The sequence below is a fragment of the Phacochoerus africanus genome, chromosome 9, assembly GCF_016906955.1.
Source record: "Phacochoerus africanus isolate WHEZ1 chromosome 9, ROS_Pafr_v1, whole genome shotgun sequence".
NCBI lineage: Eukaryota > Metazoa > Chordata > Mammalia > Artiodactyla > Suidae > Phacochoerus > Phacochoerus africanus.
In genome coordinates this window covers 43262409-43285907 of record NC_062552.1, presented here as the reverse complement: position 1 = coordinate 43285907, position 23499 = coordinate 43262409, and the positions used below count along the sequence as shown (strand labels likewise).

Here is a 23499-nt window from a genome sequence, read left to right as displayed (position 1 = left end):
AACACGCCGGACTCTTTACCGTACGCAGTTAATCTAAATGCTTTATTTTGTTGGCTGTCTTTACTCACTGCACCAGAAACGATAGAGAGGCGTGTGTCGCAGAAATAATTTACTGAGAATCATCTTAGAAAAAAGTAAATTTGGGTCAGCGGTGCGCATACCTTTGCAACGTTTTCCCTGGGTCAATAAGCAGCTGCAATTTCTTTAGCGAACGCCAAGGGGCATCCTCTCCCTCCTCGCTCCTCCTGGAACGCCTTCCCGTTTCCGATCGCACAAAGAGCCCGGCCTCCTTCGGGATGACATCACAAAGGGCCGATACCCCGCCCCTTCGGCGCCACCACGTGTGTCCCCGCGCCCGGCGGCCACCCGACTCAGTCCCTCGCCGGCCGGTCTGGGCAGCGGAGGAGGGTGGTTGGCAGCGGCTGGAGGCTTCGCTATGGGAAGTTGTTCCTTCGCTCTCTCGCGCCCAGCTCTCCTCCCTGGTTCTCCGCAGCCGTTGTCGGAGGAGAGCACGGGGAGGCGCGGGGTGCAGCCGCGGCTGCTTCTCCCCGCCCGGGCTGCCGCGCAGCTGGGCAGGTGCTGAGCGCCCCCGGAGCCTCCCTCGCCGCCTTCCTTCTGTGCCCGGCAGTCCCGCTGCCGCAGTGCACATGGGGTGTTGGAGGTAGATGGGCCCCCGGCTCGGGAGGCGGCGGTGGATGCGGCGCTGGGCAGAAGCAGCAGCCGATTCCAGCTGCCGGGGGGCCACGCACCCCGAGCGCCCTGCGAGCCCCGGGCTCAGCCATGGGGACCTCCACGAGCAGCAGCACCGCCCTGGCCTCCTGCAGCCGCATCGCCAGAACCACGATGATCGCGGGCTCTCTTTTCCTGGTGAGCATTTGTGGCGCGGGGAAGCCGGGGGCGGCGGTCGAGCCGGAGCCGAAGGCGCCGGGCTCCCGGAGCGGGGCGGGTCCCCTGGCCGCGACTGCTGGGGGCCGGGGTCAGGCCAGCCGAGTGGAGAGGTTGGCAAGCAAGGGAGGGCTACGCAGCGGAGAGCTCCGATCGGGTCATGTAGGGGAGGCACAGGGTTTCGGCCGGGACTCCGGAATGAAGGAGAATTGTTTTCCCTGCAGTCTGGCCGCCTGGGAGAGGCGCTGGAGGTGGCCACCGGGCTTCCTGCGCATATTAGGGCTTCTCTCCCTCCTTGGCTCTTCCAGTGCCATCATCGCCTCCACACACTCCTACAGCCGCGGGCCTCTGCCCCGTCCTCGTGGTGTGGGGCTGGGGCCTCAGGGTGGGCGGCGAGGTTGGCGGTGGCCGCCGCTTTGTTGCAGCTGCAATGTCATGTCGGGATGCTACCGCAGTGGAGAGCGCGGGACCCGTGCGTGCCGGCCGCCCAGACCGCCGGGTGCCGACGCGCCTCGCCTGCCCAGAGGGCGCCAAGCCTCCTCCCCCATCTCTCTTCCTCGGCTGGGTGGGTCTCGGTTTCTGCACACCCCGAAAAAAACAACCCTGAGACCCACTCTCATGCGCCTCCAAAGCGCCGGCTCCCAGCCAGCCAGCCAGCGCGCTGGCGCTGGAATGGGGGGAGGGCTCTACATAAAGGAAGCTGAATTTCCCCCCCGTCTTTCCTCTCTCTCCCGTACCTGTGCCCTGGCAGGTGAACCTGCAGGGCGCGGCAGCTTCTTCAGCACCCAGGCTGCGTTGGGCTCTAGGGCATGCCCTATAGCTTTTCCTCTCCATCACTTATCTGGTCCAAGCGTGAAAAGCACCCTTGACCCAAAACTTATCCCCAACTTCCCCAGATCCCTTCCCTTTCTCTCCAGATGTTAGAGGGGGATGGAATGAGTTAGGTGGAAGAAAATTTACTTGAGATCAAACCCATGAGCCACCATAAGCTTCCTGTGTCTACCTTTTTTGTCTCGGATGGAGTCTCTTAGCTAAAAACCAAACAAAAACAAAATACAAAAGCCTGTTTTCACGGCAGGGCTGTGTCAGGGAAAAGCAGGCTCGCTGTCTCCTTCCCCCCAAACAGCTTAATGCCTGGCCAGCCAAGATCTCCTAGATCCCAAGGCATCGCAGTTGCCATGGCCTGGGAATTCATCCTACACTCTGGTTCCCTGTGTGAGAGTATGTTTTAAGGGGGAAGAGAGAAACTAAAGAAAAGTTTGGTGCTGTTAGCATTTGTAATGAGGCAAGTCTCCGTCTCCTTCCAAGACTGTTTTCTGCCCATTTTTATAGTCATGGCAAAGGCAAGATTTGTGTCCTTGAAACAAGGGAGGTGAATGATGAGCCATAGGGAGGGAGGGTCCCTTCAAGAGGTGAATCTGAATTGACAGCCTTGGTGTGGAAAGGAAGCCGTTTAGGTCCAGGAGAGCACTGATTCTAGTCTCAGTGGAGTTAGGTCCATCCTTGTCAGCCTTAGATCTGCTACCCTTCCCACCACAAGCCTAGCCAATCCCTCCAACACATCTGATTACCGTGCTCCCCACAAAGCCCACTCCTAGATTAAAACTTAAATCATTGCAATGCTTGATTGAGTTTACATTTCTGCATGAGATGGTTGCTTAAAATAAGGTCTTCATGTAAGCAAAGTGTAGGAGATACAGCCCAGCTCCTTTTGTCAATTGACCTAAACATTGTACTTGCAATTGACTTGCAACTGAAGACTTGAGAATTTAAGTTTGGCCGACTTTAAAAAGAAAATGTACAATGGCCTTTAGAAGCAATCGTGAGGTGTTAACTAAAATAAGAATCTATTCTCCTGCTAATTATAATAGAAAGGTTCCACTTCAATTCCTGGAATGGCCTGGAGTTGACCCCTTCCTGATGACAGGAAACTGAGAAGGTGGATCAGGGGTCACCAGGGTGAGCAGGCAATATCTTTTATTTTTCCCAGTTCTGCTCTGCCATCTTCTGTCCTCAGCAAAGGCATTGTTTATGTATAAAATGATGATCTCATGATACTGTTATAAGGAGTCTTTATTCGATGGGGTTTCTTGGCCATGTGAATGACAGACACCAGGTACTATGGCCCAGGTAGAGGTGGCAGCATGCTCAGAACAGTACTGGAGCCAGTGGGGAGGCAGTGACCTACCCATATATTGCAGTTAGCCCGAAAAATTAGAAACCCAATAAAATGTCCTGTTTATGATGGCTTTGGTTACCCCTCTTTCACATACCTCCTTTTCCATGGGACAATATTTGTTACTATCATTGTTTTTCACACTCTTTTTCTTTTCCTCTTTCCTTTCTTTCTTCTTCTTCTTCTTCTTCTTCTTTTTTTTTTTTTTCTTTTGCTGCACCCACGGTATATGGAAGTTCCTGGGCCAGAGATGGAATCCGAGCTGCAGCTGTGGCAACGCCGGGTCTTTAACCCACTGTACTGAGCCAGGGATCGAACCCACGCTTAGCAGTGACCAAAGACATGGCAGAGACAATATCGGATCCTTATCCCACTGTGCCACAGCAGGAGCTCTGACCCTCTTTTCCTTGTGGTGACAAGCTAACTGAAAATGAACTTACTATTCGCTTTAAAAAACTTTGAGATGATCGATGATGTCTATTACATCTAATATGATTATTACTGTTGTATGTGTCAGGTGCTTTATACAGAGGCTCTTCTTTACTTCTAACGTCTCTGTGAAGCAGGTGGGATGATATTTTCCAGGTGAGAAAAATGGAGGCTGCAAAACCTTCATTGATTGTCTCGGGTCACCCAGCTCCCAAGTGGTGACAGCTCTGGGGTTGGGACCCAGGACCGCCTGGCTCCCTCGCTCCTGGGCCCCTCTGTGGGTTTCACAACTCCAGATGGTGATGATGAAATATAACAACAGAGAAGGCTCACCAGGGGAGTTGAGGCCGATGGTTTTGTTTGTTGCAGAACATTGATGAGAATTATGTGAATGCCTTTGGAAAAAAGCGTTCTTGCTGCTTGCAGTTCTGTTTCTGATGCACGGAGGTGTCTTCATGATATTAGAAAGTAAACCACACACTGATAGGCAAAATATTGTGTGTTCCAGGGCAAAAGTCTGGAGAGCAGATACATGAGACCTTGGGGTTTGTGCCAATGTTCAGGAAAGCCCTAGAAGGGCTTGCCTAGTGTGACACGACACACGCAGAGATGTCTCTTGCCCTCAGGGAGCTTGCTTTAATTGGACAGATAGAAAATTGATAGTGGGGCAGTCAGGAGAAAAGGGAGCCATAATGGATAAGGAAATGCCTGAAGTTTTAGAATCCACTAATCTGCACGTATTATAAATTCCAGAGAGATGGGCATTTGCTGTAAGGGCCTTCAGCTGTGTGCTTGCCTAGAAAGTCCCAAGTATGGGTGTTTGTCACTGTCATTGAGACTAGATGCCTGGCTTCGTGTCATCTCCTGACCTTTGCTTATCAAAGTTAATTTTCTTAGTATCTAGGCATTTGACTTTGGCGATTCAACTAGGTAGACGTGGAGTGGCTGGTTGGGGCCGAAATCCCAAATGGACTTGGTGACTAGTTCAAGGAGAACTTTGAATTAGAGCTGATGTTATAGCCACAGGATTTTCTCCTTTCTCTATACCTTAACTCTGCAATCCTAGAATGTGAAAGCTGGAAGGGAACACTGGAGGGAATAAAACAGCCTAGACTGGGGAAGTGAATTATTTTTTTTTCATCTTGACAAACCAACTTTGAGCGCTTACTCTGAGAGGGGCCCGGTCCTAGGTGGTGGGAACCCAGAGATGAATTAGGATGTGGAACTTGTCCTTCAAGTACCATTTGTATGGCGTATAAAACGACCATGGCTATCAGCAGTGTTGGTGGAGTTTCACGTGCTCAGAAAGACATCAGTGGATGAATGTACTAAACATAATACACAAAATGTGAGCGGGGTTAAAAATCTTTAAATGACTGAAAGTAATTTGGGCTTTTGGTCTGAAGGTCAGAAGAAGAAAAATCTTCCTGGTTTCAGAGTAACATCCATTAGCTTCAGCAGGGAAAGTGACTTTTAATCAGAAGGCAGGCTTTCTCACTTGCCCCATGAATCTCCCATCCCTACACTCGAAAGGAATAGAAGGGAGTTAAACTTTCTTATCTGATCTAAAGGCATATGGCTGGAATCTGCCTCCTTTCAGAATGGTCCAGTTCAAAGCAAAGGCACAAACCTACAGTGTAACGAAAATACACAAGCACACCAAATCAGCAAGAAAAAAAAAGGGCCTTGTCATGGAATATTTCCTACCTTAAGTTGAGAAGGCACCCAAGACTAAACAGGCATAGATCCACCAATTGGCTAACTTAACATATTTTAGAGTGGTTAAATTAGGACAAAGTTTTTCCAGCTGGATGTGGTCAGCGCAGTTCATGCTGTATTTTCCAGCACAGTTTGCGGAAGGTCTCTTTCTCCATTTCGGTGGGCATGGGCTCTGGGGCTGGTCCCAGCGCATGCTCCATGTACTGTCTGCTTATAGATCCCCAATGTGGAGACATCACATTCCAACCTGACCCTTGGCTCCACCTGTGAGGATGAGAGCGAAAGTCTCTTTGCAGACTCTGCAGACCAGTTGCAAATTAGTTGTGTACTCAGCTGGCCCTTTATGAAGCCTGTAAACTATAATTGGCTTAAGTAAACTTTACTACTTTGTGTGTGTGGGTGTGTGTGTGTGGGTGTATGTGTGTGTGTGAGAGAGAGAGAGAGAAAGGGAGAGAGGGAGAGAGAAAAAGAAAGAGAGATGGGAAATGGTCAGATGCATCATCAGACTATTCAGGGGCCAGTGTGACTTTTCTTTTGGTCAGCTGCAGTGTCTAATTTCCAGTAAGCACTAACTCTCTGCTGGCCCTCTTCCCCCAAGCAGGCCTGGCAAATTCCGGTGATGCCAGGTCACCAGCAGCTTCCTGGAAAACTCAGGTGCTTCCCTCCAGTGACAAGAGCCTTGCCTTTGGGCATTTGCCTGCTGACCACTTGGAGCAGATGCCGTCTGGACCATCAGGCACAGATGTGTCTGTTTGACAGAATGAAAACTGAAGCTGTAATAGGAATCAACCCGGTCCCCAAAATGAATCCTCGGTCCCCAAACTGAACCCTCCTTTAGCGTCACAGGACACTGGGCTTTGTTGTTTGCTGGCATAGCAGCCGCTAAGCTTTGATTCTTTAGGAATGGGGTGAGATGGTGCATAAGTACTGGCCTCGCCCCAGTGCTTGTATTTGTCAAATACCAAAAAGTAAACAGGCATCCAAAACTGGCTTGTATGCTGCCACCTGGCTTCTCTACGCCCACCCGCTCTGTCCCATTTCCAGCCTGAGGCCAGGAGAAAGGGAGCCGGGCAGAAGTTACACGTAGGGAGGAACCTGGCAGATGTCAGTGAGTGTCTGCCGATCACTCACTGGGGCTGTAGGGACGTGGGGCTCCTAGATGTTTAAGCTGTTGATTCAAAGTGGCGACTTCACTCTTCTTGAGGGACGCTGGAGGTCGCCGGGAATCGGGAATCGTCTGTTTTCCCGGATTCTGGCCGTCTGGAATTTTTCCACATGTCAGCACCCTGGCCTTGTGGAAATGACAGATGCCTGCCTTGGTGGGAAAGATACGCTCAGAAAGGGTCCTCAGGTGGGTGTGGGATTGCGCAGGGCGTGGGTATGTGAGCCGGAATCTAGCCCGTCTTCTCTTCAGACTCTCTGAGAAATTGGTCTAGGGCTTTGTTCTGAAAACCAACGCAAAATTAAAAAAAAAAAAAAAGTGGAGAGGGGGCGTCATAAGGGAAGTCACCGCAAGGCTCATCTGACCTTGATGGACTTTTGCGTCAGCCCTTTTGCCCGCCCAGGACTGCTTGGTGGCTCCATAGATTGGAACCATCTGCAAATCTTGTTTTGGGAGAAGGAGCATGAGTTTGATGGATTTGGGAGAGAGGAGAGGAGTCAGTCCCTGAGTCCTGGAATCAAATGAGAGCAGCTTTGGCTTCAGGAGGGCGTTCGCCCTGACACCCCAGAAGGGATGAATATTAATGACTCAGTGTTAATCACTGATACTGATATTGGTAAGCTCCTATTTATTGAGCAGGTGCCAGCGACATTGTGTTCAATACCTTCTACAAACGATCGCAGCAAACTTTCAAGTTCATGAAGTGGGAGCATGAGCTTCATTTGACAGATAAGGAAAGGAGGGCTAGGCGTGGTTATGGTCAAATAATTGGCAACGACCAGAGAGAGGATTCAAATCTAGTTCTGTCTGGCATTGTACACAGCTCTTTCTGCCAAGATGTTTAGGGGATGGGTAACCTTAACATAGTGGAATTTTGTTTCCCTTTAAGGGAACATTTTTTTTTTTTCTGTGGGATTAATTTCTTATAAGCGAAACTTTGTCAGTTTTCACAGATTTTGCCAAATTTCTTCCTTAAAAGGTTCTTTTTGTTGTTGTTGTTTTTGTTTTTTGTCTTTTTGCCATTTCTTGGGCCGCTCCTGTGGCATATGGAGGTTCCCAGGCTAGGGGTCGAATCGGAGCTGCAGCCACCGGCCTACGCCAGAGCCACAGCAACGCGGGATCCGAGCCGCGTCTGCAACCTACACCACAGCTCACGGCAACGCCGGATCGTTAACCCACTGAGCAAGGGCAGGGACCGAACCCGCAACCTCATGGTTCCTAGTCGGATTCGTTAACCACTGTGCCACGATGGGAACTCCTTAAGGGAACAATTTTACCTGAGAGTCAAACATTCTCTTTCCATCAGGTGAGCGGTTCTGCTTATGATGGCACTTGGATGTTTAGCCGAAAGGGCTGATTATAAAGTAAGAGCAACGTGTGTGTGTGTGTGTGTGTGTGTGTGTGTGTGTGTGTGTGTGGATTGAAAGGGCAGGGCATGGAGTCACTGGCCAGCATTTTCCTATGGCCTGATTCTGACGGGCTGTGGTGCCACGGTTAAGATGGAAAGATACTCTCATGAATTGAAAAGTTATAAATGGGGAATGGATGCCTTGCTTTCCTATGACTTGGGTCATTTTGAAAAATATTTGCTTAGTGAGTAACAGCATGACATGGGTTCTGCTTAGCAATGTAGTTTCAACTCGTCCTGAGAACCTGAGGAGCCTTTTGGGATTTACCTTGCTGCCAGCCTGACTATTTGTCTAGGATTAGTGCATGGGTTTGCATCATCTATTATTAGTATTTTCTTTGTGAATTTGTCATGTCAGGTCTCCGAGATTTGCACGGCCTCGTCTGTGATGTGTTTGTGTGGTTTAATCACACTTATGGTCCTTTTCAACATATCGCTTCATAAGGTGTAGATGCTGAGTAGTCTAAAGAACGGCAGAGGGTGAGAAGAAATGTTATCAGTGGTTCTGGAAAAGACGTAGCCTTCTGCTTTCCCAGTGAACCCTTTTGAGATAAGACCATTATCTGGTATCATCCTAGGTCTGGCCAAGTCAGCGTAGCCAGGATTAGGAAAGGCAGAAGCACGTAATGGAAGATAAGAGGCGAAAAAGAACGTATGTGTATGTATAGGTGGGTCGCTTTGCTGTACAGGAGAAATTGACAAAACATTGTAAATCAACTCTAATTTTAAAAATTAAAAAAAAAAGAAAGAGAGAGGCAGAAGGGCAGGGATGGGAGAAAAGATTCAAAGGCAAACGGTGACAGGTTCCCTGAATAATCTTAACTGGTCATTCATCACTCCTCATTCTTTTTCCAGAAGCTCAGGGCTCCTCGCTCTTCTTTGGTTGAAATCTTGGGTACCTCGTCCAGAAGAACTACCAAATCACACAGTGTTTGGGTGTGTTTCCGTCCTCCGAGGGAATGCTCAGGGCCAATGTAATTCCATTTCAGCTTTCTTCTTTTTTTTTTTTTTGTCTTTTCTAGGGCCACACTTGTGGCATATGGAGGTTCTCAGGCTAGGGGTCTAATCAGAGCTGTAGCCGCCGGCCTTCACCAGAGCCACAGTGACACCAGATCTGAGTCGCATCTGCAACCTACACCACAGGTCACAGCAGCGAGGGATCCTTAACCCACTGATCGAGGCCAGGGATCAAACCCACGACCTCATGGTTCCTAGTCAGGTTCGTTTCTGCTGCGCCACAACGGGAACTTCCATTTCAGCTTCTTTCAGATGACCACATGCTATTCATCTTGCTGTTTCTGGATCAATGTCCTGACACCTAGTAGTTAGGCAATACATGATTGCTGAATAAATTCCAGAAGGAGTTTGCTCTAAGCTAACTATTCATTCATTCTAGACAAGTTGGAGGCAGTGGGGGCTTGGGCTGCCTCTCAAATGAAACCTAAACACCTCTGACTCGGACCCAGCCTGAACCCAGATCGGGACTTGAACCCACAGTTTTTTCAAGTTAGACTCCCTCACCTGGTGTCTGGATTTACTGAGGTTCAGGTTGTTTGTGTTCCAGTGCAGAAGGAATTCAGCGAAAGACAAAGTGGTAGGCTAGAAATAGATTTATTAAGATAGGATGCTTGTGAGGGAGAGCCGGGGGCAGGCAAGGAGGCTCTGCCCCGAGGATGAGGTGGGCTACTTTGTTAGAGTCCAAGGAAAGGGGGTGAGAGGGAAAGACCACCTTCTTCCTTATTCTTCAAGTAGACGTCAGGTGCACATCACTAGCTCCGCCTTTGTGCTGCGTAAGGGACTATTTGACCCTATGAGGATAAACTAGGACTGTCATGTTGCTAATTCAAATCAACAAAAGGATGGTAACAGATGTTGAGTCATCTCAGGTTTCTGTGTAGTGAGGGTCTCTGACTTTGTTTTATTTTTTATTTTTTTTTGTCTTTTTGCCATTTCTTGGGCCACTCTCATGGCATATGGAGGTTCCCAGGCTAGGGGGGTCCAATTGGAGCTGTAGCCACCAGCCTACACCACAGCCACAGCAACACAGGATCCGAGCCGAGTGTCCAACCTACACCACAGCTCACGGCAATGCCAGATCCTTAACCCACTGAGCAAGACCAGGGATCGAACCCGCAACCTCACGGTTCCTAGTTGGATTCGTTAACCACTGAGCCACGATGGGAAATCCCAGGGTCTCTGACTTTGGAATGTCGTCTTTTCCCTAAGTTCCTGTCCTTGGTCCTAAGGATCATTATCTTGCTGAACTTGAAAGCTGGCTTCCTTTTTCACTTACTGACTTGAGGCATAGCTCATGCCTTTTCTTAATGGTTTTATCGTTAAGCAAGCCGGCTCTGTTCCAGACATTATGAGAGCTTTCTTGAGCAATCATTGACGTACAGAGGTCTCCCAAAGTTCCCTAGGTGTCCCTCTCTCTCTGTGGTCCCCTGTTGGGACTTCTACAACTACCTGTGTAACTGTCTTACTCCATCCCCGTGCAAAACTTGGAGCTACACCTCAAGGGTGTTTGAGTTACTAACAGAGAACATTTTAAACTTAATGCATCTGGCAGACTCGAAGAATGTAGTGGATATGGAATTCTCTTTATAGTTCCTCCCAATTCATTCTTGTTCTTTGATGATATACATTTATGTATAGTTAAAACTAATAGGTGCATACTTGCTTGTGCTCTGCCTTTCTTTATGTAGCTATTTTCTGTGATCTTACAGAGATATCATTTTATTTTTCCTTCATTTTATAAATATTTATGGTGCCTCTGTTAAAAGTCAGGCATTGCTAGACTCGGTGTATGATAATAAAAGGCTACTAATATCCCTCTGTCTTGGAGTTCATAAAAGACATAAGGGTTGGTGTTGAAGGACTAGACTTCTTCTTCTTCTTCTTTGGTCTTTTTAGGGCCGCACCCACAGCATATGGGTGTTCCCAGGCTAGTGGTCGAATCAGAGCTGTAGCTGCTGGTCTATAGCATGGCCACAGCAATGCCAGATCCAAGCCGCATCTGTGACTTACATCACAGCTCATGGCAATGCCAGGGATCGAACCTGCATTTGCGAATGCTAGTCAGATTGATTTCCACTGAGCCACCACAGGAACTCCAGGACTAGCCTTCTTAAAGAGCAGAAGGAAGATATGCCAGCTAAAGAGAGCAGCATGTGGAAGGGCCCAGGAGTAGGAAGGAACCTCCATGTCCAGAGCTTGAAAAGAAGGCCACTGTGGTTGGTGCTCAGCGCATAGGAGCAGAGGGAGCATGAATTGAGGTTGAAGAGGTAGGAAGGGGCCAGACTGTACAAGACCTTTAAAGAGGTGCATATGTCACGGTGTTACTCAGATTACAATGGGAAGCAGGATAATGTGGCTTTAATTAGTTTTTTTTTTTTTTTTTTGAGGATCACTGTGGCGGTTCTGTGGAGAATGGCTCATAAAGGGGAAGCATAGATGCAGAAGGCCAGGTGGAATCTTTTGCCATAGTGCGGGGGAGAGATGATGGTTCTGGGATGGTGGCAGTACCAAATGGTGGCTTACCAGATAGATTTGCAAGATTCTTTTGGAGAGAGTGTGCTGATGATGAGATACAAGGGGGCAAGTAGGGGGAAAGGAAAGCAGTCATGGAGCTTGACTCCCTGGTTCTTGAGTCTTTGATGGTCTGATTCCTTTGAATGGGAGGCTGGGGAAGGAGTGGGTTGGGGAACCCAAGTTTGTATGTGAGTTTGAGGTGCTGTGGTTCAGTTCAGTTCTGCCTTTGTGCCTGCCACAAATTTGTACCTCTTAGAACGCTCAGAACTCTGCCTGCAGTTGTGATACCTCCAAGATTTACTAGGTCGACCCTGGTCAGCTATGTAAAAAGCTATGTACCCCTCTAATATGGCTAATTGTACACATATTTTCTCTCTCTCTCTCTCTTTTTTTTTTTTGTCTTTTTACAGCCGCACCTGCAGCATGTGGAAGTTCCCAGGCTAGGGGTCGAATCAAAGCTACAGCTGCCGGCCTACACCAAAGTCACAGCAAAGCAGGATCCAGGCCACATCTGTGACCTACACCACAGATCATGGCAATGCCAGATCCTTAACCCAGTGAGCAAGGCCGGGGATTGAACCTGAATCCTCAAGGATCCTAGTCAGGTTCGTTACCACTGAGCCATGCTGGAAACGGGCCTTTTTTAAAAGCCCACTCCTCTGATTGACAGTGTGTTGAGTCATCCTACCGTTGTTGGACACTCGGGTTGGTGTCATTGTTCTTCTTAAGCAAACAGCACTAACAAAGTTGTCTCTGTCCAAACCAATTGCTCTTTCTCTTTTTGGGTTGTTCCCCAAAGCGAGGTGCATTTGATGTGTATTCCCCAAAGTGGAATTGCTGGGTCACAGGAAATGAATGAACCATTTTATGGCTTTTGCTGCATGGTGCCAGATTGGCTTTAGAAAGACTGAATTCATTCAGAGCGTCACCAGCAACCTATAAATGTACCTTCTACCCCACGAGGCTGCCAACATTGGAGTTTATGATTTTGATTTATCTGTGTTGCTTTAATACAAATATATAAAGGTCTTTGGTTGTGCAGACTTACATTTCAATAGTTGCTAGGGATGTGGAAAAACCTTTCCATGTGACAATCACCTTTGTAATTTCTCTCTCTCAACTACGGAGTAGAATTTGTGTTAACCTCACTGTGTTCATTCTTTACGTTTTCTGTTATAAGCTTTTATAAGCTGTATATGGCGTATATTTTCACACTCCCCTTTTAACATTTTTTTGTATTTTGTAATGCGAAAATTTAGGTTAATGTTCTTAGGTTGCTGTTCTTTAATGTTCTCAAGTCCATTTTCTTTTTTGTGTCTGGGTATTTTTTTTGTTATTGTTGATTTTTGTTTTAAGAGTCAGAAATTGATCTCTTTACAGATGGGCTAAATCAACTCTTGCTATTACTTTGAGTGTTTTTATTTGATCTCCTTCTTCTTCTCCTTGTTGTCTTAAGGCCCTACCCATGGCATATGGAGGTTCCCAGGCTACGGGGTCAAATCAGGGCTGTAGCCACTGGCCTACACCACCCCTATAGCAATGCCAGATCTGAGCTGTGTCTGTGACCTACCCCACAGCTCACAGCAATGCCAGATCCTTAACCCACTGAGCGAAGCCAGGGATCGAACCTGTGTCCTCATGGATGCTAGATTTGTTTCTGCTGAGCCAAGATGGGAACTCCTATTTGGTCTTCTTAATGTTGGGTTTGTTGACATTTCTGGACTGCAGCATCCTGTTGGTGGTGAGGATTACATCACTCTGTTCTGCAGGATGTTCATGGCCCTGGCGTGAGTAAAGGATTTCATGGTCAAATAAGTGTGGCAGTCCTGGGTTCAATTAAATCACCATCTTCTGCAGCTCTCCTCTGGGGCCTCCTGGAGTCATCATGGGGCTGCCATTAGTGGATCCTCTCCAAGTGAGGGCTGAAATCAGGGGCATTTCCTAAACTTTTAGACCAGGGATTGGTAAACTTTATCTGTAAAGAGCTGGATAGTATTTTGGGCTTTGTGAGCCCTGTGATCTCTGTGGAAACTCCTCAACTCTGCCTTTGTACTTTGAAAGCAGCCCAGGCAAAAGAAAGAAGAATGGCCTAGCTGGGTTCCAATTAAACTTGATTTGTGGACACTGAAATTGAACTTCAGTTTTCATGTGTCAGAAAGTTTATTCTTCTTTTAATTCCCCTCCCACCCCCCCAATTATGGAAAATGTAAAAACCATTCCGAAGCTTGCTGGTTTTATAAAGGAGGCAGCTGGCTGGGGTTTGTTCTTCTGTGTTTCAGACCCTAGATTCATTGACGTCTTGCGAGACTAGAGGAGGACGACTCACTCTGGAAAATGCTTACTTAACTTCTGCTCCATTTGTCCACAGTGTACTTATTAATAGAAAACCCTTTCCCCTCTTGTGTTTTCTCATTTGTTAAACACTAAGTTTATCTTTTAAATCGGGTTGGAAATGCCAGTTGGCCTTTGCTTGTCTTTTAACTCCTTGCCATGCAGTCTGTATTTTTTGTTTTGTAGTGGCTCGAAGCCTAGGAAGGTATGTTTTAAGATTACAGTGTTTTTTTTTTTTAATGATTTTATATTGAAATACAGTTGATTTACAACATCGTGAGAGTTTTAAAAAATCTGGAGTCTTTGATAGACTTGTCAGGAACTGGATATCTGCACTTTTTTTTTAAATAAAAAGGAGGCTACATGTTAATGCTTTAGTGTTGTAAAAAACAGGTGTTATTATAGTAGGTGTTATTATTTTTTTAAAGTTTTATTGAAGTATAATTAATTGACCAGGCTATGATAAAATTTCTGCTATACAACAGTGACCCAGTCATACATATACACATATCCACTTTCTCTGATTCTATTCCCACAGAGATTATATTATTTATTATTATTATAACTGTCTTATATTAATGTTATATATTATACTTATATTAATATAATTGTCTTACATTATATGTCTTTAGTTTTTACCTTGGTTTAGAGAAGTCTTTAAATTCTATACTGCTTTATATTTTTCAGAAGTTTCATACACATGATTTCATATGATTCCATAATAATCCTTTCCCCCCGTCCTTATGTTGCCCCTCCTTTCCCTGTTTTTTAGCGGTAACCCCTAATTTGTTCTCTACTGAATACTGTTTTTTTTTTTTTTATTTTACATGTTATTTTATTTTACTTTATTTTGGCTGCATCCACAGTATGTGGAAGTTCCTGGGCCAGGGAGTGAACCCGAGTCACAGCAGTGGCCCAAGCTGCTGCAGTGACAACACTGGATCCTAAACCCCTGAGCCATCTGGGAACTCCTGGATATCGATGTTGTTTAAATGGGATGTTTCGAAAGACGGTGTAATCCTCCCCCTCTTTTTTTTTTTTTTGTTTTGTCTTTTTGCCTTTTCTTGGGCCGCTCCCGCGGCATATGGAGGTTCCCAGGCTAGGGGTCCAATCGGAGCTGCAGCCACCTGCCTACGCCAGAGCCACAGCAACGCAGGATCCGAGCCGCGTCTGCAACCTACACCACAGCTCACGGCAACACCAGACCCTTAACCCACTGAGCAAGGGCAGGGACCGACCCCTCAACCTCATGGTTCCTAGTCAGATTCGTTAACCACTGCACCACCACGGAAACTCCTTTTTTTTTTTTGGTGTGTCTTTTTTCGTCTTTTTAGGTCCACACCCGCGGCATATGGAGGTTCCCAGGTTAGGGGTCCAGTTGGAGCTACAGCTGCCAGCCTACGCCACAGCCACAGCAACATGGGATCTGAGCCGCATCTGTGAACTACATACACCACAGCTCACGGCAACACTGGATCCTTAACCCACTGAGCAGAGCCAGGGATTGAACCTGCATCCTCATGGATTTGTTACCGCTGAGCCACAACAGGATCTCCCTGTCTAATCCTTTTTTAAAAGGAATTAGAGTAAAGTGAGAAGTAGAAGGAATGATAATTAAAATAACTAGCATTCATGGAGAACTTACTTGTCATGCATGTCCCACCAGCTTTACTTGTAGTAACAATTAATCAGAAAACAATTGTAGGATTGCTATGCTAAGTATTATTTTTTTCATGCTCTTATTAAAAAGTCTTCCATTTGTTATTTAATTGGATTATTATTATCATCCCCATTATACGAATGAGGAAATGCACTTGGGTTGAGCCACTTCCCCAAGCCCCTCCCAATCTTCCCGCCCATCAGGACCTGGTGGAGCTGGGTCTGCTCAGCACGGCACACGTTAGACTAATAGAGGCTTTGTGTGTCCTTTCCGGCTGGAGTTGCTGCCCTTCCGGTGTCTTTAGCTTTTACCTTGGTTTAGATAAGGCTTCTGTAAAGTCTTGGTGAGCCCAGAGGCATATTCCTCCTGCACATTTACCACTGTCGTATTTATAACACGGCTCTTCCAAGTAGGGGGGTCTGTAGGACTAGCCATCGTGATGGATGGAGGGAGATGACGTTTGGTGGTCCAGGGCCTGAAGGCTGAGTTCCCACCCAGCTCAGGAAACAGCATGTGGGTTAGTTCAGTCTTGTCCATTTTTTTCCCCCATGTTTCCCCATGTCCCCTGAGCCCGCCGCTTTCCTGTCCTGCTGTCAGCACGTTCTAGCCTTAGCCTTCTCTATGTTTGCCAGCTTTAACAGCAGTCCTTGCTTTTGCCCTAGCAACAGAAGCCTTTTTTAAATCAGAGTGGATACTAAGCAATGCCAGAGCCAACCAAATTTATATAACATCACCGGAAACCGGTCTGTCTGTGCTTTGTATTCCCTTTATCCTTGGCGCCTCTCTCTTCATGCATTCTTTTTCTCCTTTCAAATCTAAAGAATTCCCAGCAGTCCGTGTCTTGCAATTACACATTGAATGTGATGCTCCAAAGAAAACGGTCAGAAATTCTGGGGGTGTCTACCCTGCCTGGCTTTTTATCTTTTGATCGCCTGTTAGCATGTTTTATAGTCACCCTCTCAGGAATACCTAGGTTCCCTTTTCTTTGTCAGCATCTCCGCAGTAACTGAGCTTCCTTTCGACATGCTAGTTTTATGCGGCCTTAAAAATTTTTCTGTCACAAATTCACAAATTCCTGCTGGCCCGTCATGCCTAGACCAAAGTTTATCACTGTCTTGAGTTTGATCATTTTCCATTAAAAGTGATTGGAATTTAATAGGGAACAGGAATGATATAAACATGTTGTAGGTGTAAACTGCACAGAATTTTCCCCCTATTTTTTTTGCAGGATGAGGTCATGGGGTAAGAATTGTTAAAGAGAAATCGGCGGCCACATTCTGACATGTATTAGCCCATCTGGTGTGTCCTGTTTTCAGTCCGGCCCTTCTCTGTGCCCTAGAATGGCAGTGATATAACAGGATAGGTGTGACGTGGGTCCTCAAGGTGAGGGTGGAGACCTTGGAAGCTTTTATAGCTGGTCATTTTGAAGTGACCTCCTTTTCCCTCCTTTGCAATTTGCTTTGTCTTGGGCTTTACCTTTTCATGATGTAATAACTATTTATAGGGCTCCCATATGCTGTACACTTTGGAATGGTACATTGCTCTTTGCTCATCTATCCATTATGGTTGGTGAAATAAGTGTCCCAGGTAAATGGAAATTTTCGAATAACTAAAGTTTAAACTAGGATGGAACATAGGTCGTTTTTGGAGAATAATCTCATTATAAGGCTAAGCATCAAGTCAATGTAATCTTTTTATGAAATGAGGGGGAGATGTTTTAAATTCTTCATTATATGTGCTTGTCATCTTAAGCACCATGCTGAGCCTAATTCTTCTAAACCAGTTACAGTTCTGTTAAAACAGAGAGATTTCTTCAGGGACTTAGGAGGCAAAAACTATTTGCCTTTACACTGAAGGGTGCCAGCCTGCTTTATCTCTGGAGGTATCATGGCACGTGGAGGAGGCATTTTGGCTTTCTCACCCTTGTTTTTGTACCTGGGCTCCTTCCCAGCAACCTCCTCCTCCACTGCCCTTGAATTTGCTGCTTCCGATGAGTTGTGGTCTGCAAATCCATTCATTCATTAAGTCAACAACCCCTTGTCAGGTATGCCATGCATTGGGTGCTGTCCTCGAGGGCACGGAGAGCATCATTATGTAAAATACGCTCCATCCTTCTGCTCATGGGGATTATGGTCCAGAGGGAAAAATATCCTAAACAGATGAATGTGTAACTACAGCATTGTGGGAGCTGTATGGGGAAGAAAGGGAATGAGGGGAGAAGGTGTGATTTGTTTTGAGTTGGGGAGGGGAGGCCAGGGATGGTGTTTCAGAGGAAGTCCTAACTCTGGTCCAGATTTTGCATTTCTTCCTCAGTCATGTGGGTGGTGGGGCGGTGGAGAGTGTTCAACAGAAGAGGGAAGATCTGACTTGGCATGGGAGCTGGGTGGGTGTCAGGAAAGGAAGCCACACACTCAGTACTCTTTGCTAGACTCTCCAGGGGGTATGAGTGTTCCTTCGAGTGAGCTCTGGGTCCCTGCATTTTCGGACATTTTTTGTTTGTTTGTTTGACTTCTCAGGATAGATGTTAACACTTTGTTTTTTCCCTTTAAAAGACAGATAGTAAATACATTAAATTTGCATTTACAGGGTCTCTTTCGCAGCTCTCCAGCTCTGCCATTGTAGCATGAAAGCAGCCATAGCCAATATCTCAAAGGATGTCTAGGTTCCCATAAAACTTATTTACAAGAACAAGTGGCATTCGGGATTTAGTTTGCTGAGCCTTGGCTCAGAGGATGCTCTGTTTATCCTCTCTATGATCTTCCTTATTGAGGCAGTCTACGTGGTTGTCCCCGGCTTTGAGCTGCTTATAATTATTAAGGGAAGATAAGTATATGCACTTATGAGACCATCCACAAACATTACAGGGCAACATGTAATTAGGCTGCAAAGTGATGAACAGAAACAGGAAATGGGATGACGAGTTTGCTCATCGGCTTGGAATCCGGGTATCTAGGAATGGTTGTAAAGGCTTCATGAAAGCGCAGCTTGGCAAAGCCATCACAGACACCTTCCAGCGAGCTGAATGCAACCTAGTCCAACCTGCTAATTTTACAAGCATGTGAAACCAGGTCCAACTGATCTTAAGGCAGAGTGTGGACAGGGGCACAATTCTTCTGTTCTCTAAATCTGTACCCAGAAATGCTTTTTATTCATGTCTGGGCCTCTTGCAGGCTTGGAAATATGTGCCTAGTAGATTCATAATAATAAAGAGGAAGAGGAGGAGTAAGAGGTTCTAAGATATGGGCTGTATGGAGACTTCTTTTGCCCTTGAAGAAAGAGGCTCTCAGAAGACTGAGAGTGGCCTAGTTGTAGCTGTCATTGGGGGTGAGAATGAAAGAAAAGAGAATGAGAAAGGAAGGAAGTGGATATGGATTATGGAAAAATGTATGCGTACACCGACACGTGGACAAGGAAGCCATCTACGTGGCCTCAGGAGGAAGGATCTCTTAAGTTCTTCACCATTTGTATGTTCAAAGCCATGTCCATACTGTCAAAGAGAACTTGACCATTATAAAGAAGGGAGCAGCTCGTGTCTTCCGACACGAAAGATTTCAGTGATGCTGTGTTAAAAATGAACAAAAGCGGGAGTTCCCCTCGTGGCTCAGTGGTTAACGAATCCAACTAGGAACCGTGAGGTTGTGGGTTTGATCCCTGGCCTTGCTCAGTGGGTTAAGGATCCAGCGTTGCCGTGAGCTGTGGTGTAGGTCGCAGACGAGGCTTGGATCCCAAGTTGCTGTGGCTCTGGTGTAGGCCGATGGCTACAGCTCTGATTGGACTCCTATCCTGGGAACCTCCATGTGCCGCGGGAACAGCCCAAGAAATGGCAAAAAAAAAAAAAAGAACAAAAGCAAGTCACAGAATAGTGTTATGGTCTGTCTCCTTTATGTACATAGAAAACAAATAGCTGATATGGCCAACTAAAAGTGTGTACGTGTGTTTTATGTGCAAATGCTCAGAAAAAGGGCTGGAAAGACACACACCAACATGAACAGTGCTTTTCTCTGGGGATGGGGGGATTTGAGTAGCGTCTTAAACATTTCGCTCTATTTTATAATTATTGGAATTGCTACAAGAATGTTGATTTTTGTTATAAAAATGGTAATGTAAAAAGAGCAATACAGTGGAGTTCTTGCTGTGGTGCAGTGGGTTAAGAATCCCACTGCAGTGTCTTGAGTCACTTCGGAGGCATGGGTTCCATCCCCAGCCTGGCTCAGTGGGCTAAAGGATCCACTAGGTTGCAGTGGTTGCAGCTACAGCTCCGATTCAACCCCTGGCCCAGGAACTTCCATATGCCATGGGTGCAGCCATAAAAAAATAAAAGAAAAAGGGCAATTTTAAGACAATAAAAATGTGCCAGTTTGGGTTAAGAGATGGAGGGAAGGGCTCTGACAGCAGAACCGAACTGTCTCCCAACCTTGGTGATTCTCAAAATCTGAGGTGATTAGAGCCTGAGGGGTCTTGTCTTAGTTCAGAGGGTTTGAATCATCAGAATTACTTGGAAATCTTAACAACAGCACAACACAACACAACACAACACAACACAACACAACACAACACAACACAACACAACACAACACATTCCTGGCCCCATTACAGATCTCCATGATCTCAGAGGATGGGCTGGGGATGTGGATTTTTTCCACCGCTTCTCAGTTAATTTTGATGCCATGTTTGAGACCTGAGGCTTCCTTCCTTCCCTCCTTCATGTCTTTCTTTATTTCTTCTTTTTGCTTTTTAGGGCTGCACCTGCAGCATATGGTAGGTCAAATTGGAGCTACAGCTGTCAGCCTATGCCACAGCCCCAGCAACGCAGGATCCAGCCAAGACTGCAGCCTACAGTTCATGGCAACGCCGGATCCTTAACCCACTGATTGAGGCCAGGGATTGAACCTGAATCCTTTTGGATCCAGCTGGGTTCGTTGCCCTTGAGCCAGGGTGGGAACTCCCACTGTGATTTTCAAATTTGTTTTAGGACTGAACCTTCCTTCAAATGAATTCTTACTGGGAAGCCCCCTAACAAATTGGTAAATCAGAGATGCTGCATTTGAGGCAGAAACAGGGAGCTTGGCACCCTTCTTTCCATCCCTGCCCCAGGGCAGCCCTGAGAACTATGTTCTGGGTTGTGCTGTCTTGAGTCCAGTTTGAAAACAGTTGATTTCTATCTCTTGTTACTCATTTATTTATGTTTGGATGAACCTGCAGCATGTGGAAATTCCTGGGCCAGGAATCAAACCTGCGCCACACCTGCAACCTGTGCCACAGCTGAACCTGTGCCACAACTTCGGCAACGTCGGATCCTGAACCCACTGAACGCCCCGGGGAACTTCCAACTTCTCCCTTTTTCTTCTTTTGGTCGCCGTTCACCAGATCCAGCTGATCTGACCTCTCCAGCCTGCTGCCTCTTCCTCTTGCCTCGGCTGCCCCCTGAGCTCGTCACCCCCAACTTCCTCCTTTGGCTTTTGCCTTCTATGTGGGTTTTCTCAACCCCCTACCCCAACGCACACACCACTTTCACCTCTTGCTCTGCAGCCAGATAACATTTTTATTCACCAGTATGATTATCGGCCACTTCCGCCCTGCCATCCCCCAATATAAATATGTAGTGGCTTCTCACTGCTTTTTAAGTTAGCATCAAAATGTGGAGCCTCTCCAAATTTAACTCTGGCCACTGTATTGCATCTTGAGGTAGAGCCACACGGCTGCTGCTTCAAATTTTTGTTCTGGGGCTCCCTCTGCTCCATCCCCTCCACTCCCTTGCCCAGGGTGGGGTTCTTACTTCTCCATCTTTCAGAATGTCTCCAAAACATTTCCTTTTTTTTGACCACTCCTGCGGCATACGGAGGTTCCGAGGCTAGGGATCGAATCAGAGCCGTAGCTGCCAGCTTACACCTCAGCCATAGCAATTCGGGATCCAAGTCTCGTCTCCGGCAACGCCGGATCCTTAACCCACTGAGCAAGGCCAGGGATCGAACCCACATGCTCACGGATTCTAACTGGGTTCGTTAACCCCTGAGCCACGAAGGGAACTCCCCAAAACATTTCTTTAACATCCCTGACTTAGCAAGTGCCTATGAAACACCCTGGGCACACGACTGTGTATTTCTCCCTTTCAGAAGATATCTCAATTCTAATTAAGAAATTACCAATGGAATTGGTTGTTTCTGTTGGTCCATAAACACTGGAAAGGCTGGAATAGAGTTCTCGAGGGTCTATAGTCAGCCTGTGGGGTGGTGCCTTGTATACACACAGTAGGTCTTCACTACCTGTCTGGTGAATTGAGTGTCTAGTCTTTACACAAACCTCATTTCTAATGTTCAGCCAGGGCGAACCTGCTGAGGCAGCTCAATTTGTAAGAGCTGGGGTGACCTATAACACGAGGTGATTTAAAGGTCCATTTTTAGAGCTGCTGCATCTAAAGTGGGTTACCTCGTAGGATGCAGTTTAAAGAGCCCCAAGTTTTGCTTTAATTAGAAACTTGACCAGTTATTCTAAATGAACAAAGAACTGAAAAATCCATGTGCTGTGTGGCAAAGGGTGTAAGCGTGGTAAGGTTTTGAGGGTGTATTTTCTGTAGGGCTGGGGGGACCTCTGCTTCTCAGGAATCAGGAGATTGATACAGAACCTAGCAGCATCCCTGACTGATGCAGAACCTAGCAGACCCACACTCAGGGTCTGAGTGTGGACCCTGGAGAGACATGAAACTGTAGGAAGCCAAGCCCCCACCCCATGCCCGGACTTGCACACAGCGAATTCATGACCCCTGTGTTCTGCAGAGCCACCCTGGGTGTGTGTCTGGCTGACTGTCCAGCCCTCCTGCACAGTCAGGTGGCCAGACTCTGACCCCGCACTGAATCAGAGGGATGTTGGTACCCCACCATCGCTCTCTGGCCAGATCGCCTGTTCCCTCCTCTGCTTTCATTTCATCTGCACAAGTGGAAGAACCTGCCCTTTGGGTTATTTACACATCTTTCAAGCTTCCAGAGCCCTGCAGTTCTCTAAAACTGCTTTTACACTGAGAACTGGATACTAAACCATTCTGGGGAAGCACAAAGCAGAGTCACTTTTTTGTCCCTTCTGGGGTTGGGTCCTTACCGTTGGGGCAAGACGTGTCCTCCTAGACTAGCCGAGTGGCAGGTAGGGGCCACAAGCTGGGGACGGGCTTTCTTCCTCTCAATCTGATGCATCTGCTGTGCCCCGAAGAGGGTGGCTGGGCTGATTTTTACAAATAGAGGGAGCAAGAAAAGGAAAGATCAAGCCAGAGAAAGGGAAGATGTGACAAAACTTATTCCTTATCAAGCAAGACATTCTTTTTCTCTGGAACCCAAGATGAAGTTTAAGTTTCTTACCCAAAAAAATTAACCATTATCCTTTTACCTTTTTTTTCTTTTTTCTTTTTTGATCTCATATTGAAGAAAAGATGAATATATTCTTATCAGCTGAAAATTTGTCAATATCATCATTTAACGGGAGTTCCCGTTGTGGTGCAGAGGAAATGAATCCAACTAGGAACCATGAGGTTTTGGGTTTGATCCCTGGCCTCACTCAGTGGGTTAAGGCTCCAGCGTTGCTATGAGCTGTGGTGTAGGTTGCAGGTGTGGCTCGGATCCCACGTTGCTGTGGCTCTGGCGTAGGCCGGCAGCTGTAGCTCCAATTAGACCCCTAGCCTGGGAACCTCCACATGCCCCTAGTGCAGCCCTAAAAAAATTAAAAAAAAATATATATATATGGTCATTTAACTGCATGCATCTCTGGGATAGGGTGAAGGACTTCAAGGGAAATCCTTGACGTTTTGGGTTCAAATATTTAAATTTGGAGGTGGAGGGGAATTACATGTTGGGTTCAGTTCCAGGGTGTTGAGGAGACAGGAATTCTGTCCACTTAAATTTTTTTTTCTTTGTTCTTTCAGTTACCTGTCTAGCGCCAAATTTGGAAGGAATCTGCCCTATCTGGTAGCTGGCAGTTTGAGGCAGCCACTATTTTTTTGCACACATAATCTTTCTTCATGTTATAGAGTACAGTGAAAACTTTCTTGCTGGAACCTCTCAACTTTATTAGTGCAAAAAAGCTTGATTTTGGGAGTTCCCATTGTGACGCAATGTTTAACAAATCTGACCAGGGACCATGAGGTTGCGGGTTTGATCCCTGGCTTTGCTCAGTGGGTTAAGGATCTGGCGTTGCCGTGAGCTGTGGTGTAGGTC

At 46.7% G+C, this 23499-nt stretch overlaps 1 protein-coding gene across 1 annotated transcript in view; it reads left to right on the top strand.

The window, feature by feature from the left end:
- The first annotated feature begins 338 nt into the window (after positions 1-338).
- The window catches only part of TNFRSF21 (TNF receptor superfamily member 21), a 71542-nt gene continuing 48381 nt past the window's right edge, over positions 339-23499 (top strand). Inside the window, exon 1 of the mRNA XM_047795197.1 lies at positions 339-867. Coding sequence (XP_047651153.1) covers positions 781-867 — 87 coding nt within the window. The 5' untranslated portion in view covers positions 339-780. The remainder of the gene's footprint in view (positions 868-23499) is intronic.